Source organism: Chiloscyllium punctatum, chromosome 2 (assembly GCF_047496795.1).
Source record: "Chiloscyllium punctatum isolate Juve2018m chromosome 2, sChiPun1.3, whole genome shotgun sequence".
NCBI classification, from domain to species: Eukaryota; Metazoa; Chordata; class Chondrichthyes; order Orectolobiformes; family Hemiscylliidae; genus Chiloscyllium; species Chiloscyllium punctatum.
In genome coordinates this window covers 32,995,847-33,016,938 of record NC_092740.1, presented here as the reverse complement: position 1 = coordinate 33,016,938, position 21,092 = coordinate 32,995,847, and the positions used below count along the sequence as shown (strand labels likewise).

At 40.0% G+C, this 21,092-nt stretch overlaps 1 protein-coding gene across 7 annotated transcripts in view; it reads left to right on the top strand.

The window, feature by feature from the left end:
• Window positions 1-21,092, top strand: part of irf2b (interferon regulatory factor 2b) — a 66,897-nt gene that overhangs the window by 22,608 nt on the left and 23,197 nt on the right. For 6 of the 7 annotated variants that reach the window (XR_011964113.1, XM_072595020.1, XM_072595000.1 and 3 more), the window contains one exon: window positions 15,997-16,089. The exons of the other annotated variant lie outside the window; for it this stretch is intronic. Coding sequence is in view for 5 of the 6 variants with exons in the window: in XM_072595020.1 (XP_072451121.1) it covers window positions 16,003-16,089 (87 nt within the window). In the remaining variant the exon portion in view is untranslated. The remainder of the gene's footprint in view (window positions 1-15,996; window positions 16,090-21,092) is intronic. 7 annotated transcript variants of the gene reach the window in all.

Below are 21,092 nucleotides of genomic sequence, written 5' to 3'. Positions count from 1 at the left end.
AATTCCTGATTAGTAAAGGGATCAAGGGTTATGGGAGAACAAAAGAGAATTGGGTTGAGAAACATATCAGCCATGTTTGAATGGAGGAGTGGACTCAATGGGCCCAATAGCATAATTCTGCTCCTGTATCTTATAAATAGACTTGATTTGGCCTCTGAAGCCTGCTCTGTCATTTAAAAAGATCATGGCTGATCTGTTGGTGTTTTGAATTCCACGTTCGCCTCCATCCCGTATCTTTATTGCCTACCTTCAATTCTACATATTCTTACTCTTCTCCTGCTGGTCAAAGTCTCCCTTTATGATCACAATAACTTGCCTTCATTCAAAGCCTGTGGAAGAATCATCTTTAAAGACACACAAAGTTTGCACAATTCATGTGTGTCTGTATGAATCTGTTTGGAATTAATTCCTCTGAGCAGAAAAAAACCCTTGATTATTCATCAAATGCATAAATTGATTATAGTATTGTGTAGAATTTGCAATATTTAGTGTTAACAGCAGAAACTGGAACACCTTAAGCTTTTGAATCATTGGAATCAGATGATGGCTGAGATTTTTCTAATAGATTTGGACCACTTTATTTTACCAAAATCTACTGGGAAACATCTGTGCAAGACATTTTTTACTGAACATGCTTTCATGTCTGACCTATCACAGTATGTTGTTGAAACAGTTGCTTAAGCTTTTAAATGGCCTTATGATTCTTTCACCAACCTCTTCAATGTGCTTTCTATGCCTAGGCATCTGAAAAATGCTGAGTTCTTTGAGAGTTGTACTTGAAAGATCATTGTGAGCTGATACAGCTGAATTCTGTTTTGTTTTACTATTTCCTATCTGTGCAGAGGGACAGAAAGGTCTCTATTCAGAAATTGCAGGCTTTTGATAATTGAAGATGTTAGTTCCATTATTACAGATAAGATTTGATTAGACACGTTGAGGGAATGAAGGGACATGGGAACAAGCTGTCATTGGAATGCTGGCAGGTCTGTTTCTTCTGTCATTTTTGCATAGTTTTCTGCTAAACATCTTTTATGCACATGGCCGAGTAAAAGTTAGTAGGTGAATATTTTCTCAAAACCACCAAATCCAGCCATGTGTCCTATTAGTCAGCAGTATGGATGAATTCAGTCTTCAATTTTGCAGGTGTAGTCAATGGTTGTTGAGTACTTGAGGTATTTCTGTTTAGTTGCAAGAAAACCATGATGTGGGGTTTAGGGTAATGATGCCACAGTTAATGAAATATAATTGATTAAATAGCCAAGCAGCTGAGGTAATGTGCTTCAGTTGCTAAGTGATATGGTGCAGATCATGTATCAGTTGTATCCTGAAATTCCAGTCTGGAAGCAGTTTCTTGTGACTATATGATCATCTCTGAATGACTCCCTGTTGACTTCAATTTTATTGGTACAGCTTTCATCCCTTTTTTGACTCTCTCTTATTCCGTTTAACAATGGTGGTTGCATGCCAAAAATTATTGTTTGCAACCGTAGTGTTTCATTTGTTCTTGGGCTGAGCTTCCAATGGGTATCGGTTCCATCATGGCAACTGTTGACTTGAAGCACTGTGTGACATTGCCAGTCTTTGTACCTACCTCGGCTTGTCTGCTGCCAAAACCCCCTATCCTGCCCTTTATACTTTTAGACTCAACTGTTGGTGTTGGAAATGTTGCTGTTTTTAACCATTTTCATCAAAGATTGGGACTTAGCAGAATTCATAAATAATTCCCAAGTTGAAAGTTTTATTAATACAAAAGGGAAGACACTATGATATAGGAAGATGCTAAACTTGCAGAATGAGCACACGGGATTGACAAAAGAAATTTAGTATTTATAATTGAAAGGTAGTAATTATTGACAGGAAGAAGATGATCGTATGTTCCTTGAAAAGTAAATGTCTTAGTCAGGTACAGGAAGAAAAGACCCCAGGCTTTTGAATACAGATACACAAATCATGAAAAGTATGAGTTAAGGCCATAACTAAAGAAAAGACAAGGATTCCTTTTTAGAGGGGTCAAATTGAAATGCAGATTGTTCTGTTATAACGTGGATTTCGTTAATATGAATTTGCTGGAAAGCGATTGACGAACTGGGAACACAGTTTCTAAAGCACAACCTTTTAAAGTGTGTATTGGTTATAACATGATTCTGGCCCCATTAGTTTCAATGTTGCTGCTATTACGCAATTTTCTTATTTCATAGGATTGCACTAGAATGGAGCTACTGTGTTATAACAGAACCGACTGTATCGAGCTTCGGTTAGACTTCACTTAGTACTGTAGTGCAATTTATTCTGTCTTCATGTCATATAAAGGATAGAGTGGCCTTCGAGAAAATGCAAAAAAAATCTAATGGATCTGAGAAATTAGGATTGGTGAAACTGACTTGGGCTGTTTCTTTTCTAGTGACCAATAGACTAATGGCTGACTTGATAAGCATTTAAGATTATGAATAGGTTTGTAAGATCTGTGCAGAAACAAAGTTTCCCATGAAGGTAGAGACCAGAACTAGGGCTGTAACCAAAAGGTTGTTAATAAATCCAAAGGGAATTCAGGAGAAATTCTTGACTGAGAGAGTGGCCAAGAGATGGAAAACATTACCCTAAGGAATGCATGGGACAATTGGTGTAAACACACTTTAGGTACAGATTGATGAATACGTTGTGATGATGAGGTGAAATTATGGATGGAGGGCTCTGTAGATTAGAAACACCAGCATGGAGCTCTTGGGCTGAATGGTCATTGGTGTCCTGGAATTACAAATTTATGCCATGTAACAAAGCCAACTGTTTCACTGCTCATTTGACAGACCTCTTACCTTGTACCTTTTCTAATTTGAGGTAATCCAAAACTCCATTGCATGCACTCTAACTTGTTCACCCATCATCTCTTGCTCAATGACCCACATTGGCTGCTGCCACAATGCCTTATCCTTGTTTTCAGATTTCTCCATTGCCCTATCTCTGCAATCTCCACCAGCTCCTACAGCTCCCTTGGATCTCAGTGTTCTCCAATTCTGACTTGTTGCTCATCCCAATTTTAATTAACCCACCATTGGTGGCTGGATCTTCAGCTGTGTAAGCTCTGGAGTTATTTCCCTAAACCTTCTTGCCTCTCCACCTCTCTCCTTTTTAAGACGCTTGCCTTTGAAAGTGCTGTATCAGTCGAAGCTGTTACTGTTGTTGTAGTATTGACAGGATATGAAGTACCATATTGAAATCTTTAATTAGACCATAGGATATAGGAGCAGAGTTGGACCACTTATCCTATCCAATCTGCTCCACCATTCAATCATGGCTGATAGAATTCTCAGCCCATTCTCTGCCTTCTCCCTGTAACCTTTAATTCCTTTACCAATCAAGAAACTATCTATCTCTATTTTAAATACACTCCATGACTTGGTCTCCACAACACTCTGCTACAATGAATTCCATGGATTAACTACTCAGTGTCTAAAGGAATTCCTCCTCATCTCTGTTCTAAAAGGTTGTCACTTCTGAGGCTGAGGCTGTTCCCTTGGGTCCTAGTCTCTCCTACTGGAGAAAATGTCTTCTCCACACCCACTCTGTCCAAGCTTCTCAGTATTTTGTAAGGTTTAATGAGGTTCCTCCCCCATCCTTCTAAACTCCACCTAGTATAGATCCAGAGTCCTCAACCACTCCTCATATGCCAAGCTCTTTACCCTCAGGATTATTCTTGAAAACCTCCTCTGGATCCCCCTGCAATAATGATTGTATGGTAATGTTGGCAGAGTTGGAGAGCCCTGTCATAATGCGTATCTCTTTATGATTATGTGGCTGTGGACTGAAGCTACTTTTGCCACATCTATGGTTGAACCATCAGGCCTGGCATGAATCTGAATCTGGGCTGCTTTATCTTCATAATTGACCATTTCACCAAGTGTGCAATGTACTTCTGAGGTAATGTTAACAAATGTAACACATCTGGCAGAAAAATTCAAACACCTGACAAGTGACAAAAGAGATGGTGTGAATTTGAAAGAAAAATGTTTTTGCCACATTTTTGAAGCTGATTCAATGGGGAATTGGAGAAGCACTTGAGTAGAAAACATTTTCAGAGCTATGAGGATAAAGGACCAATTGGATTTTCAATTTTCTCTTTCAAAGAACGAGCATAGGCAGGAATGCGAGCTTCCATGGTTTAACATTGCATGATTCTAAGAGAAAACATAGGAATGTGAAAGAAACCTCTAAAGGAAAGTTAAACTGAACTTCAAAATTCAAAAAAAAGTCAAGAGAGTTCGGAGGAAGGAGAATAGTATTGAAAATGAATAATGGTGAGGGGGAGGTATGATCTGATTGGAAGCATTGCTCGTATGTAGGAGAGAGAGAGGAAAGAATAAGCCTTTGAGGCAATTGCTGCATTTCCACAATGTATCCAACAGGTCTGATTGAAACTGTTGTGGCAGACAGTCAAGAGTGTTGAACCACTTCATAGGCTGAAACTTGGCATTTTTCCTTGTTTGAGGTAGATGTGTTGCAATTTTGGATTCCCCTGCTGCCACAACCAATAAGATGTACTTATCATCTTAAAGATAACAAGCCATGAGCTTCCTGCTTTGTTAATAGAACTTCTGTTTCTGAAGTGATTTTTGAAAGTGCTTGTTACAAACGTCAGTGAAATTCTCCATTGCCTTTGATTTCCTTTGATTGTTGTGCCTTTGTCAATACCATGGGGTTGCGATGTTTTATTTGGCTGTACAGAACAAAAGTTTGGAACAGACCAAACCAAAGTCTAATGGGTGTATATTGTCACCTAGCCACTGATTCAACACAAGAATTGTGCCAATCAAAGAATGAAAGAGAGATAGAGCGTTGAGAGTTTATGATACATTAACCACTGTAAAACATGTAAATCCTAATTTTAGGCCATTTAAAAGCTGTTCTAAAGCTACGGTGTTTTATTGGAATATTTGAACGTTGTGAATGTAACATTCTTGTGTTGTCTTATGTTAGATCAGGAAAGTGACTGTTTTAACAGCTTGAACTTGGTTCTGTTTAACTTCCGACACAGCAACAAATGGTAATTTATAATATGTACAAGCAAATTTATCAGAGCTAATGGTAACTGAGAACATTATTCCACGTTCGATGAAAGACTTTTTAAATGCGTGCACTCTTAATCACGGATGTGAAACCTTCCATATTTCAGTGCCATTTTGGACACCAGTGAATTTTATTTTTTAAAATGGGGAACTTTTGTGCATGTGGAGGTGATATATACTCGTACTAACCACAAAACTCAGACATGAATTAGCTATTGAGCAAATTATTTTACCAAGATACAAAAATGAAGCAGAAGTAGACAGTTTAGTTTCTTGAGTATGCTTTGTCAATCAATAAGATCATGGCTGATCTGTTTGTCTTTCAAGTGCCATATTCACATTTATCCCTAATAATCCTTGACTCTCCTGCCTAAAGAATCTGCCTACCTCAATCCTAAAAAGATTCCATGACCCTCACCTCCACTGTCTTCTAAGGTAGATTTTCAAAGATGTACAACTGATACAAACTCAGCTGATGTTGCTACTGGACAAAAGTGGAAAGAACTGTGGATGCTATAAATCAGAAACAAAAACAGAGGTTGCTGGAAAAGCACAGCAGGTCTGGCAGCATCTATACAGAGAAATCAGAGTTAAGTTTCGAATCCACTTCTGAGGAAGCGTCATTGGACTTGAAATGTTAACTCTGATTTTTCTTCATTGATGCTGCCAGACCTGCTGAGCTTTTCCAACGATTTTACGTTTTTGTTGCTAGCAGACATGTCAGATCCCAGTCTGAAATCTGTCCTGATAATATGACATTGTTTTGATGGTTTTAACAAGGAGGTCTCTCAATAAAACATAAGCCTGCAATATTGCAGATTTGGATTTCAGCAATATAATAAGTTCGTTACACAAGTGAAATTAGATAAAATAGAATAAACCAAACTATTTCCATGTAGCATAGAATCATAGAATCCCTGCAGTGCAGTCAGGAGGCCATTTGGCACACTGAGTCTACATTGATCTTCTAAAGAACATCCCACCCAGACCCATTCCCCCGACCCTATTCCTGTAACTTCTCACTTACCATTGCTAATCCACCTAACCTGCACATCCCTGGACACTGGGGTGATTGTGTTTAGCATATTTAAAGATACAATCCCATTAATCCATAAAATACCTCACTGTACTCATACCAGAGAGAACTCTCTTCTCACCTTGCCTGATCTAAAGAAAAGTAATAATCCCTGGCATTCTATACTGGAGTCTAATGCTCAACTGCTTAACTTGTTCACTCTCAACATTCTCCCTTTGCAAACAAAACCCTATTACTCTCCAGAAAGTCTTTGTCTCACTGTGTTTTAAATGAAACTGTCATGGCAACATGTACAAGTTAGTCGTTAGATACACCACCCACATGTCACTAGTTCAAATTAAAGTATTTTAGCTCAAACATAAATGATATTGATATATATAAATCATATACCTTACAACATAACTCACTGTGCAAAGAAAATCTACCTTCGCTTAAAGGGTGACCCTATTTGTGGACTGACTCAGGAGGAAACATCCTTTCTATGTTCACCTTGTCAAGACCTTGGGCGAAGTCACCCCTTACTCTTCTGAACTCCAGTGGAAACAAGTCCAGCCTATCCTCCTAAAGCTACCTATTCACTCCAGGTATCACCCTAGTAAACCTTCTCTGATCTGCTTCCAATGCACCTTTAAACAAGGAGACTGGAACCGTACACAGTATTCAAGCTGTGGTCTCACAAAGGTCCTGTATAACTGAAGCATAACATCCTTATTTTTATGTTCAGTTCTTCCTGTGCTAAAGGATAACTTCCAGGAGCCACCTTGATTACGTGCTGTACCTGCATACTAATGTTTTGTGACTCATGCACTCATATACCTACATCCTTCCGTACCTTGGCAGAATGTGGAGGAGAAAAATGTTCTCTGATTATCCTTTCGATCCCATGGGGACTTCATTAAATGACATGGTTTTGAGTAACTGCATTCAGATACTTTCACTCTCAAAATAGTGATTGAAATTTTAATATTAGAAATTGATGCATTCATGTAGGTTTACAGAGTTCTGCTGGCTATGGGAGTTTATTTCAAAGATGTTTAGCAAAACAAAATTGCCTGACTATACCAACCCTTTAGCATGTTGTTTCAGATTGACAGGCATAGTATTATTCCTTTTATTCTTGATGAAGGGCTTTTGCCCGAAACGTCAATTTTACTGCTCCTTAGATGCTGCCTGAACTGCTGTGCTCTTCCAGCACCACTAATCCAGAATCTGGTTTCCAGCATCTGCAGTCATTGTTTTTACCTAGGCATAGTATTAGTCTATTTCCTCAGTGCCAAATAAAGTAACTTTGTGCTATGCACGAATGAAAACCCTGTTGATAAATAGATCTCTCAGAATAGAAAGGAAGCATTTGAACATTATATTTAAGACAATATAATATAGGAGCAGAATTTGACCCATCGAGTCTGTCCCACCATTTGATCATGGCTGATGTGTTTCTCAACCCTATTCTCCTGCCTTCTTGCTGTAATCTTTAAATCCTTTACTAACAAGAAGCTATAGCACATTTCACAATCTAAGGATGCTCAAAGTCACTGAGAAGCCTATTAAGTACTTTTTAAAAGTATAGTCAGTGCCGTAGTGAAGGAAACACAGTTGCCAAATTGCACAAAGCAAGGTCCTATAAATGTGTAAGGTCATAGACCTGGATTTTCTTGCCTCCATCCATGTGATGAGAGGAGGGGATTTGGAAATACTGGATGATCCGATTCTTGGTTTAAATGTTGGAAGGATGCCTGTACCTACATTCTCAACCTGTTGAATTCATTGTAGACTCGGCATCTTGTATCCCATCCCTGCAATTTTCAAGGAGTCATGCACTTCCTAGACAAATTGTGATTTCACTTCCTAGACAATTGTGTCTGGATTCAGGAATCCATTCAAAGGTAAATTAAAAAAGTCTTATCCATACCCTGTATGTCCCTTCCATGCTATTTGCCCAGGATGCACCTTATAAAGAGCAATCATGCAAGATATTTAACAAGAGTTAAAGTACAGTGGAAAAAAAATTCGCAAAATTTGCTTTGACTTCTACTGTTTCTACAGCCTTACAAACGTTTCCATCTCATTGGACCATTATATTAGCAATAATAAAAGCTTTACCTACTCTCAACCTTGGACAAAAGAGATCATTGAAAGAATAATTTAATATAACCCCAAAGATACCTCTGCTGAGTCATAAAGTCATAGTCATACAGCATGGAAACAGACCCTTCGGTCCAACTAGTCCAGAATGCATTACTGAATCTTGGAGCTCAGCCAAGTATTAATGATAAGCCCATCTGAGAATTGTTTCAGCAGAACTAAATTCCCAGAAAGGATGTGATCCGTACAACAGTGAGAAATTATCTTGTTTTGGACTATGAAAATATAAAATTAGGTTCAGTGGAAATGAGAAATAACAAAGGAACAAAGTCATTGGTGGGGGTGGATTGTAGGGCCCCTAACAATGCTATACTGTAGGAAGGGGAACATCTCAAGAAATAATGGCAGCCTATAAGAAATGTATTTGCAATACTTGAGGGAGATATTAGTTTTCATACGGATTGGACAAATCAAGTTGGCAAAAGTAGGCTGAGGGTTGAGTTCATGGACTGTATTCAGGACTGAAAAAGGCAAGAACAAGAATTTATGTGGAATTTTTATCTTATTCACTCATGGGATGTTGACATCACTGGCTAGGCTAGCATCTATTGCCCATCTCTCATTACCCTTGAACTGTTGCTTGTTAGGGCAGTTAAGAATCAATAATATTGGTGCGGGGCTGGATTCACATGGAGACCAGACTAGGTAAGGATGGTAGATTTCCTTACTTAAAGGACATTAATGAACCCCAGATGGGTTTTTATGTCAGTGGTTACATGGTAGAATATCTTTTAACTTAAGACTTTTTTTAATAATGGGAGTTTAAAGTTCATTATCTGCCATGATGGGTTTCACATCCTTGTCCCCAACAAATTAATCTGGATTACTAGTCCTGTAACGTTATAATTGGACCAATACCTTTCATTTTAAATTGAAAGATAAAATTCCATACAGGCAGTAGCAGCTGTTTAAGGAGATATTTTATAACTGTCAACAAAAAAGCATTTCATTGAAGGAAAGAAAACCTTCTAGAAAGATGCCCCATCTGTATAGCTAACTAAACAAGTTAAGTATGGTGTAAAATTGAATATTGAAATTGTACCTGTGTATAATGCTGCAAAGATTAGCATTAGCCCAAAAGTCTGGGCAAGTTTTAGAAACCAGCAAAGGATGAGTTTAAAAACAGAGAGAAATTGAAGTGTGGGAGAAAACTAGCAAGAAGTATAAACGCATTTGCGAAAGCCTTCTGTAAGTATATTAAAGGAAGAGAATAGCAAAGGTAAGTATTCATCACTTAGTTTAGATTGTGGAATTAATAATAGGAAACAAGGAAATGGCAGAGTGTTTGAGCAGGCATTTTGTATCTGTCTTGACAGTAGCTGACACAGAAAGCAGGCTAAGTATTTAAAAATTGACTTAAAAGGAGGAGGAACTTAATAATTCACAGTTACCAGAGAAAATGTTCAAGGAACATGAATATGATTAAAGACTGGACCTGATGGCCTGCATCCTAGGGTTTTAAGAGAAGGGGCTGCAGAGATGGTGCATGCATTGATTGTAATCTTTCAACATTTCTTTGATTCTGGAAAGGTCACAGCAAATTGATGAATTGGAAATATAATACTAAGTTTGCTAATAGTACAAAGATAAATTAGAAAACAAATTATGAGGAGGATATAAAGAATCCTCAAAGCGTTACAGATATTTTAAAAATTGGTAACTGGAGTACCAGGAAAAATAGAAAAGTTATTTAGTTGGAGAGAGGTTGTAGAATATAGCCGAGTAAAAGGATCTGGATATCAATATTTATAAATCACAAGATGTTAGCATGTAGTTGCAGTAAGATATTAGGAAGGTGAATGGAATGTTGGTCTTTATTGCAAGGGATACAGAGTATAAAAGTAGGGAGATCTTCCTCTGACCGTGGCCCAGATTACTGAGACAGCACTGAGAATAGTATTTGAAGCTCATGAACTTTTCACGTTTTTTCATTTAGTTCAGGGGATATTGGGAATTACTGGCTGGGTCAGCAGTTATTAATAACAACAAAAACAGAATCTGCTCAGCAGGTCTGGCAGCATCTGTGGAGAGAAATCAGAGTGAATATTTCAGGTCGAGGGATCCTCACTACTGCCCAGTAGTTATTATCTATCCCTCGTTGCTGTTGATAAGGTGGTGGTGAGCTGCCTTCTTGAACCACTGCCATCCATTGGTATAGCAAGGAAGGAAGGGACTTCTAGGATTTTGACCCAGTGACGGAACTGCAATATATTTCCAAGTCAGGATGTGAGTGACTTGGAGGGGAACTTACATGTAATGGTGTTCCTGTGTATCTGCTGCTCTTGTCATTCTAGATGGTACTGGTCAGGGGTTAAAAGGTACTGTTAAGGAGCCTTGCAGAATTTCTGCAGTGTTTTTTATAAATGGAACACTGCTGCTACTGAGTCTCCATATGGAGGGAGTTTTCTTTTGTGGATATGAATGTTTTTGGAGCTGTCAGCCAGGTAAGTAGGGAGCATTCTGCTTTGATTCAGGGGCTGTGTTACTTATTGCAGCATTCCTAGTCTCTGAACTGTCTTTGTAGCCACATTAATTATTTGCTTAGTCCCTTTCCGTAACACCCTCCAGGATATTGATAGTGTGGGAACTAGTGATGGTAATGCCACTGGTTGTCAAGGGGTGATGGTTAGATTTGATCTTGTTGGAATGGTCATTGCCTGGTAATTGTGTAGTGCCGATGTTAGTTACCACTTGTCAGCCAGGCCTAGATATCGTCCAGGTAATGCTGTATTTGGACATGGACTGCTTTAGTATCTGAGGATTCATGAATGATGCAGTCATTGGTTAGACCTCACTTGGAGTACTGTGAACAGTTCTGGACACCTTAAGATGGATGTATTGACCTTGGAGGAAGTACAGTGTAGGTTTATACAAATGATACCTGGGCTTCAGGAGTTTAGTTATAAGGAGAGTTTGTATAAATTAGGCATGTTTTCTCTAGAACATTGGAGATTAAGGGGTGATCTGATCAGAGTCTTCAGGTTATTAACAGGTTAGATTAAGGTAAACTGGGTATTCCAGAACAGGGGGCATAGCCTTAAAAATTAGGCCTAAATCATTCAGGCGCGATATTAGGAAGCACTTCTGCACATAAAGGGTGGGAGATATTCAGAACTCTCTTCCACAAATGGCAGTTGTTGCTCAATCAGTTGTTAATTTTAAATTGAAGATAGATAAATTTTTGTTAAGGAAATGACTAAACAATACCAGGCAAAGACAGGATCAGCCATTAGCTGAATGGCGGAATAGGCTCCGGAGGCTGAATGGCCTCCTCCTGTTCCTGTGTTCCAATGCGTTTGCCTTGGACTAAAGTGATATCCAGGAGCTCTCATATACTGTAGCTATTACTCGTCACCAGTCTTGCCATCCTAAACGTGTTCTAGTTAAATACTCAATTATGTTATTCAGTTATATCTTTACTTATGTTTATGCATTTTGTTAATGCTAAATTATTTTGAAACTGCATACACCTCTAGTACCTACCTGATATGCACCAAATAACTAGTCTGTTCTCCTGTAGCAGAGTGAGCTCCAATTCCTAAAGACCGAAAAAGCTAGAAAGAATGAAGGCAAATGATTACTGCTTTCCTTTTCTCCCAGCTCCCTTAATCACCCAATTACTATTTCTTGCACGAGACGTGGGCTGGGGTGAATTCTCCTCACAGGTGGAAGAATGGCACAGTAAACCATTGTACCAGCTCCTTCCCTCACTCAAAGTGACTTTATTTGGAACTTGTCAAGTTATCACCGTAAAGGCTAATCAGTTTCCGTTGCAGTTATCATTGAATAGTGTATTTAGTTTCTTTTTTGGTGATGTGATAACAAAATAAAAGAAATACAAGTAGTGCAAGCTGACAGTGCAGTAAATACTTTATGGTTGGATGTTGTTCTGGATCCTATGGCTGATTGTTTTCTATGATTTTAGCTCTGTTTCTTTTTAATATATACCTTTCTGTTTCGATCTCCAGAGACCAGCATCTCTGATCTAATTTGTTTTAGTACTCCCTAAGCCCCTATGACTCTAGAAGCACAGATAAGCTATAATTGCAGCTTTCAATTAGCTTATGATTGTACACCTGTACATTTTAGTCTTCCTTTTGGTAATGAAGATGGAAATATTGACTTGCAAAATGACAGATTAATTTCCATGGTGTCTAACGAAGGCTGATTTTAAGGCTAAATTTAAACAACATGTGGTATTATAAGCAGACCCAACTTTGGTCTCTGACTTTGTCATTATAATCTGGTTACTTGTGTGATTAAAAAACAGGAAATCTTTGACAGGGAATAAAAATTAGAGTGGTGCTGGAAAAGCACAGCGTGTCAGGCAGCATCCGAGGAGCAGGGAAAAAGCCCTTCATCAGGAATAGAGGCAGGGTGCCTGCAGCGTGGAGATTTTCCTGCTCCTTGGATGCTGCCTGACCTGATGTACATTTCCAGCACCACTCTAAACTTGACTCTAATCTCCAGCATCTGCGGTCCTCACTTCTGCCTAGGGAAGAAAAATTACTGACTCCAAATTAGTGTTTCATTATCATAAGTCACATCACTCAAGTGAACTGATGACGAAAATTAGTCTTGATTTCTGGACATTTCATCCGAGCGTACCTCAGCAGATTGTACTTTGTGCTGTCGATCTTGTGTAACCTGTAAGCGTTTCCGGTGTCCTGTGTTTGGAGCCATTGTTTCGTTGTCTGAGGAAACACTGTTTTCTGCATCAACAGAAATTGCTGCAAGCATGGCATTGTAAAGGAAAACTTGAAATGTTTGAAATGTGAAACAAAATAGGAAATGCTTCAAATCTTCGAGCCAGTCAGCATCCAAAATAAGAAAAATAGGATGCACGAGCAAAACTTGCGTGCCTGTGGTCAGGAGAATCGAAGTGGCCTACTTTATGCAGTTGTTTTTCTGGGACTGAGTGTTGTGATGAAAGCCAATCAGGAATTGTGCTGCTCACAATTTCCAGAATAGGGGAAGAAGCTGTCATTGCAAAATAGGCTTCAAAACAAGCTTAGTAGTGATGATATCCCTGAGTCAACCAAACGTGGGTGGAGGTTTCTTCATATCCACAGCGATTAATGATGGACAAATTTTCTCCTTCCATGCATGTCCACTCAAGGATTATGGAGCAACTTTAAATATTTAAAAGTGAAATAAATTTATGTTCTATCAAGTAAAATATGGAACAAGACCTGTTTGCAAAGTCTATCAATGTTCAGGACATAAATAACCCCTCTCCACTCCACTTTTTCTCAGCACTTCTATGTATAGCTCTTGTAGGTGCATATTTTAGTAATAGGGTATAATTTGAAGTTTAATTTATATGTTATGATCTGTGAAAAGGGATGCCAATTTTGAAATCCTGACTGTGACATCAGATTTCTGGGAAATCAGGCTGTGATTTCAGGTTGCTAAGGAAACACACACTGGGGCCGGGTGCGTGGGCGATGTCCCCCCACGGATTAAATTTTGTCAGGTAGTCATGGCAGGCAGTTTGTGAGGATCCATGTCTGTAAGACCGCTGATAAGTAATGGAACCTGCAATCTGGGGGTTCAGCAGCTTGGGAAAGTAAAATATCGCTATTGTTTTTGTATAGTCGGCCAAAGCGTGCACTGAGATGTTATCGAGTGGTCAGATAGTGAATCTCCACCATCCGTACTGTTGTGAGCTGGACTAAATAAGTGCTACAGAATAGTGGCGTTTTGTTGTTGAATATATCTATAGAATTTGGATAAAGTAAAACTAGGAGACCTAGGGTAGAATTGTCCCCTTCCTAGCGTTGGTGAGAATGGGAAATAATTGAGGGTGAGTTTGCCCTGGAGATAATCTTGCCCCCTTCTTGACACCTCAACAACTAAGTACTCAACAACTCGACTTCGATGGCTGATTAATGATAACTTAAGGACCTCAACTTCCCACCTCCCCTGTTCCATGTTTCCTGCTTCCCTGGCAGGTGTACAAGATGGGTAGTTTGCCAACCAGGGTGACCTGCCTGCCAGTATTGCCTGGAGGTGGAGGTTGGGTTCCAGGACCCTCAATTGAAGGCCTGGATGGTGGCCAAGGAGGTAAATGCCATTCCTCTACCTTTTTTCTGAGCCACTAGAGCCACTCTCGCCACATCCCTTATCTCAAAAGAAGAAGAAAAAAACACTTTGGCCCTGGCTATTGGTCCTTAGGACTCAGAAGCTGTTGGCCTTTGACTTCAGTTCCTTCAGTGTCATTGGGTCAAAACTGCACTTGTCTAGCCATGAAATACTGGGGTCCCAAGAGCAGATTGGAGGTTGGGAATTCTGCCATGTGTAACCCACCTCCTGATTCCCCAAAGCCTATCCACAACCACAAGGAATGTAATGGAATACTGCCTACTTGCCTAGATGGATGCAACTCCAACAGCCCTCAAGAAACTTGAAACATCCATGTGTCATCAGCCCACTTGATCAGTAAAACATCCACAAACCTCACTCCCACCACCACCAACATTCAAATGAAGCAGTCTGTTCATCTTCAGAAATTCAGTGCAACTCCTTAGACAGCACCTGCCAAATTCATGACTATTACCATGTTGAAGTACAAGGACACTAGTATGTGGGAACCATCTGAATGGCGTAACATCCTGACCTGGAAATATATTGCTTCTCAAGAGCAACTAGGGATTGGCAGTAAGTGTTGGCCCAGTCAGCACCATTTGTATTCCATGAGCAATTTTTAAAAAAACCTTTAATGCGTCCCTCAGGAATTGCCAATGATCTTGTTTTTTTAAAGCAAAAAGGACATGTACACTTATTCTTAACTCAGTAAATCAGGAGACAGGTATTCCTTGGTTCATTTTTCATGGTAGTCCCTGTCCCTTGACCAATCAGAGGCAATCCTAGTTTAGATTTGAACAAAACTTGGCAGTTAACTGTCAGTATTCATCTATCTGGCGCATTGCCCGTGGCCATGCATTCGAACAATCAAAGTTCATCTATTAACCACTCAGCACTCCCTCCTTATAGAATAAAAAAAGTTATTTCCCCTCCATATTGGTATTTCATGCAAATTATTCTGATGAAAGCAAGTCAAAAGGCTTTGATTCAATGTCTTTTTTTTCAGCAAAATTTAACATCTTTATCACTAAATGATGATATCTACCTTTGTTGTATCAGTTATGTAAATCAGTTATTTTGTAATTCATAGTTCGTATTGAATATAATTTACCTGTTAATTCTTGCTTAATTTACATTGATTTTGGTTTGATTCTTTGAGTAAAAGTTATATAAAGTGAAATCTTGGCACTGTTGGGGCATAATGGTGGTGTCCCTATCTCTGGGCTGGGATCTAGTCCTGTCTGTAACATATGGATGTCACAAATCTTTTTAACCTTTTCAGACATATTAAAAATTAAAACTCGTCCATTAGTTTTTCGCATCAAGGTTGCTTGATAATGTTGTCCTTTTGAGTTTGTTGTTTCCATGTGAATAGCTCTTCTGAAATGAATCTAACTATTCCTATCAAAACCACATCAGCCTTTGGAAAGGAATGGGAAGGATCAAAATATATTAATGAAGTCACTTAAGAATCATTGGGTTCTACTGTCAAATCCCTTCTTTGCAACCACTGTACCAGTGGATTCCCTTTGATTTGTAGGGAAAAAGACAGTCTTCCCTTATGTCGCTTCAGTTTTCCTTCTCAACAGGAAGAGCAATGCTTTACAGCAGATACCTTTAGCACTACTTAAGTACTGAGCACCTCTCCTGCTTTCCATTTTATTGTAGGTGGCAATGCCAGTGGAGAGAATGCGTATGCGTCCATGGCTAGAAGAACAAATAAATTCAAATAAAATACCTGGTTTGAAATGGCTAAATAAGGTAAGGACTCCAGTATATTCAGAAAGGCAGTGACGATTTAATGCCATGGAAAAACCTCTTTGATTTATCCAAATAATTTCTTGTGTTTGAAGCTGCAGTAGGATCCCACTATTTTATTGTGGAGGTAAAGATAGTCTGTTGAGACTGAGAGAGTGAGTCAGCTGTCGTGTTTTTCTTTTAAAGTGCCAGATTGAGAGATTAATTCAGGAATTATCCATATGCTGAGGTCCTGTTGGCCCTGTCTTTGGAAATTACTTTCCCAGTATAACTCCAATTCCATTGCACCATTCCACTGCACCAGTCTGTGAGAATCTCCTCAGCTCTTGCTACCAGTGGTGGTTACATCTCCAGCAATTTGTTCCAGTGTTCTTCCAACATCCTTCGTCTTCTTTAATGCTTGCTTAAGGCCCACTATTGGCTAACAGTTTTTTTTCACCCCACCCTAATCATTGACTTGTTTATTTTTCCTTTGAATTGCCTTTGGCTTTTTCTCTGCACTGAAAGTACAGTCATCATTTGCGCATTATAGCAATTGATGAGTGATCAGTCACAGCCTTAATTTAGAGAGGAAAGTGCTAAGAGTTTTGCACTTTTGCACTGTTCCACGTTTTCCTCCAATCTTTACAATTTGCTCTGAGGCTGCCCAAGTGCAAAGCTCATTACCCCAGCCTTTACACTTGGGATCTTGCCTGGCATTTGTTTGGCACTCATTGCTGCCACATCTTCATTGCCTGTCTGCTGCTGGAACCTGAGCATCTCCAGCCAGTCAGCTTGATCCCCATCCCTATCTCCCACCGTCCTACCAAACCAAACATGTCTGCCCTCCCTTGGACTTGCATTATAAAAATGTTATTTACTGCAATTCCATTTCGTTACCTAAGCCCCAAGGTGAACCTCTCTTGTGACTATCCCAGGATGTCTTTTTTTCTCTTGGTATATTGGCATTTGAAGTCTCACCAGCTCAATGGTTGTTCCCACCATGTGCGTCCCTTTGACATGCATACCACTTCTTACAAAGCCTCGGAGACACTGGTGCACAACTCATGGACCTCGTATATCTCTAACAAAAGGCAGGAAATGTTAGAAACACTTGAGGGGGGAAGAGAAACGGAAAAAAAGCCTTGTGATGCTTCATTCAAACTGTACTAATATTGAAATGCATGGTTTTTAAGTATCTTCAGAGGCAGGGAAAAGGTGATAGGTAAAGGGTAAAATAGAATGAGTCTGTGAAAGAATATGAGTGATTTATCTGCGAGATCTAGAATAGTACAGCACAGAAGGAGGCCATTTAACTCATTGGGTGTGGCTGATATTTCAAGAAACAATCAAGCTAGTCCCAACCTCCCCTTTTGCCATTTCTGTAAAAGTGTTTCTGCTTCAAATTATTCAATCCCCTTTTGAATGCTCCTGTTGAATTGGTGTCAACCAATCTGTCAGACTGTGCATTCCAAATCCTAGCCACTCATTACATCAGAAAATCCTCATGTTTTTTCTGCTCCTTTTGCAAATAATCTTAAATCTGTGCCCTCGATAACAGAGCTTCAGAGTTGTTTTTTTTTAAATTGTATCCCAGCCCTTCAACATTTTAAACATCTTCATCAAACCTTAACCTTGTTACTAAGTAGAGCAACTTCATTTTCTCCATACTTTGATCCCTCATTCCCTGGAGTCTCCTAGTAAATCACAGTTGTAACCACCCCACAACCTTCACACCTAATTGGAAAGTGTGATACCTAAAATTGGACCTGTTACACCAGAGGTGGTTCAAATTGAGTAGTGGGTTCAGAAAAGATTTACAAGGATATTGTCAGGACTAGAGGATTTGAGCTACAGGGAGAGGCTGAATAGGCTGGGGCTGTTTTCCCTGGAGCGTCGGAGGCTGAGGGGTGACCTCATAGAGATTTATAAAATCATGAGGGGCACGGATAGAATGAATAGACAACGTCTTCTGCCTGGGCTGGGGGAGTCCAGAACTAAAGGGCATAGGTTTATGGTGAGAGGGGAAAGATCTAAAAGGGACCTAAGGGTAATTTTTTCACAGAGGGTGGTGTCTGTTTGGAATTAGCTGCCAGAAGAAGTGGTGGAGGCTGGTACAGTTACAGCATTTAAAAGGCATTTGGATGGGTATATGCTTAGGAAGGGTTTAAAGGGCTATGGACCAAGTTCTGACAAATGGGACTAGATTAGATTGGGATATCTGGTTGGACTGAAGGGTCTGTTTCTGTGCTGTACATCTCTATGACTCCATGACTTTTAAAGCCCAAGATTCTACATGCTTTATTAACTGGTTTGTTAAATTGAGTACAATTGATAAATTGCAACAATAGTGAAGTTTGTGGAAAATAAGAATTCATAGTGTTATAGATAAATTATTAACATGGATAGAAAACTAACTGACAAATGGGAAGCAGAGAATAGGCAAAGGTGGATCGTTTTTGGTTTGGCAAAATGTTACAAGTGGTCTGCTCCCTGGAGCAGTACAGGGGGACTCCTGCTGTTTACAATTAATATGAAGGACCAGATGAAAGGAAGGAAGAAATTTGTTGATGGCAAAAAGACAGGTAGAAAAGGGAATTATGAAAGGACTATAAAAAGATAGATTTTGCAAGTGAGCAAAGATTTGGCAAGTGGAGTATAATGTGAGAAAGTAAGAAATTGTTGATTTTGGCAGGAAGATTGAAAGAAGGTGTGATATACAAATAGTGAAAGATTGCAGAGCTCTGAGACACAGAGGAAATTGGGTGCCTTAATGTGTGATTCACAAAAGGTTAATATGCAGTTGCAGCAAGTAATTAGGAATGCTAATAGAATGTTAATCATGTATGGCAAGGGAATTGGATACAAAAGTAGGGAAGTTATACTCCACTTGGGAGACTACATCTGAAATACTGTTGGTCACTTTATTTATGAAATTATATAAATGCGTAGCACCACTTCAGAGAATGTTTACGAGTAATACCTGAAATGGATGAATTGCATTATGAGGAAAGATTTCACGGGCTAGGTTTTTGTCTGTTACAGTTTCGAACAGTAAGACTCTTTGGAACTCTCTTGTTATCGATAGGTCATCTTTGTGAGACAGTAAGTTAAGGGCATGTCAGAGTCCTGCTTCTTGTGCTCAAAGAGGTTAAGAATTGGCAGATCAGTCACTTAAATAACCAAGGCAGAAGCTTGTGTCCTTGAGGAATATCTTTATCGAATTGAGGGACAGTTGACAATAAAAGCAAAATGTTTACAGTTGAAGAGCTGATGGGGAAGGAAAATCTGACAAAGAGGGGAATGTTCCTGAGCCTGGGAATGTGATGAAGGAAGATGTAGACTCCGAGGAGCAGGATTTGAATCCCAACATCATTGTAGGGAGACCTCCAGCACAAACTGCAGGTAATACCTCCTTCACCTGAAGTGACTCTGGTACAGTCAGGCACTATTACCAGGACACGCTGCTGAGAGAAATTGGAAACAGGGGTAGAAATCTAAAGTTGTTAATACTCAACATTAAAAGGCTGGAAAGTTCTGGCCCATTTCTGACCCCTCCACTTCACTTCTGGAATAGTTTTTGCTGGTGTATGCAGAAAGAGCTTTGGAATTCTAGCCATGAAAGGTTTAAGGAGAAATTAAAATAAATATTGATGATGAGACTGAGCTGTCAACAAAGTTCTGTTGCAGAGTATATACTGGAAAAGCATAGGTCAGGCAGCATCCAAGGAGCAGGAGAATCGACAGTGGGAATGAGCTGATGAGAATGCTCATTTCTGTTGAAGGGCTTATGCTGCTCCTCGGATGCTGCCTGACCTGTTGTGCTTTTCCAGCACCACACTCTCAACTCTGATCCCCAGCATCTGAAGTTCTCACTTTGTCCTGTGAGAGTGTGCGGCTTGTCCAGTCCAAGCTAGCTATTATTTTCTATAAGGGAATTTTATTATATTCCCAATTCCTCTGAGAGGGGATTCAGTGATTGGGAGCGGATGGGGAAGGACGTCATAGGAATTTCTCTGATTCTTGAAAGTGGAAGGGCTGGAACAGTGGTGGTAGGCTACAATGGGAAGACTCCCTGATACATTCTCCCGGTCAGGGATGTCTGCGGGGTGGGGTAGAGGGTTGGAGGGATGGAGATCACTGGTCAGAGCGGGCAGCAATTTAACATTGTGGAACCCACATAGGCATAGATTTGTGGCTTGGCTAATTTCCTCCATAATGGGACTACAGGCTGGAAAGGTTTCCCCAACCACCCACTCCACCGAGGGGGGAAATGATTTTTCTGGAGGGGAGTCTGTTCTGCGAAACTTGCCAACATTGCCCCTCACTGTTTAGCTTCTACTTCTGAGGATGTCTCCATGTTGAGGCAGCCTCACGGTTTCTGACCGGAGACCTTTGGAGTTAAGACTGATGGGACGGAGAGCCCACCCACTGGCCTTGTTGGATGGTATGTGACAGCTCATTGGGGGCTATCTCTCAGAAGATTTCTGAGTCAGTCTCGCTGCCACAAGTGTGGGCTTAGTCCTTCCCCCATTTGTTCCTGATGTAGGGGTGTCTTAAGGTTCTGTTAGCAAAGCAGCCTAATCCTTCCATAGAAGCTGGCCCAACATTCCTAGATTTCCTCAGCAGAGACAGTTGTGGATCTATAAAGGTGAAAGGCCATAGCCCCACCAGACCATTGAGCTGCTCTCCCATTATCGAGAGACAACTCTTGGTGGTTTAACCTGAGGGCCACCGTGCCTCAGGTAAGGGGAAGGGTTGAGAAGGAGAGTCATCTGTGGTAACTTGAGCTGACATTGCAAGTCAGCCATTCAGTCAGCTGAGCTAACCGCCCCTGAGTGGATTAATAGGAATTGTGTGAATACCTTGGCCACCTAGCGCAGGTTTAAGTACATGAAATGTCCAGTAGGAAGAACACTGGAGACATTTGGCCTCACATTGGCTGTTTTCCATTACATTGTGTTGTTGAGCACAGGATCACTGTGATCACATAACACTTCAAGCAGACCGTGATAGAGAAAACCGAT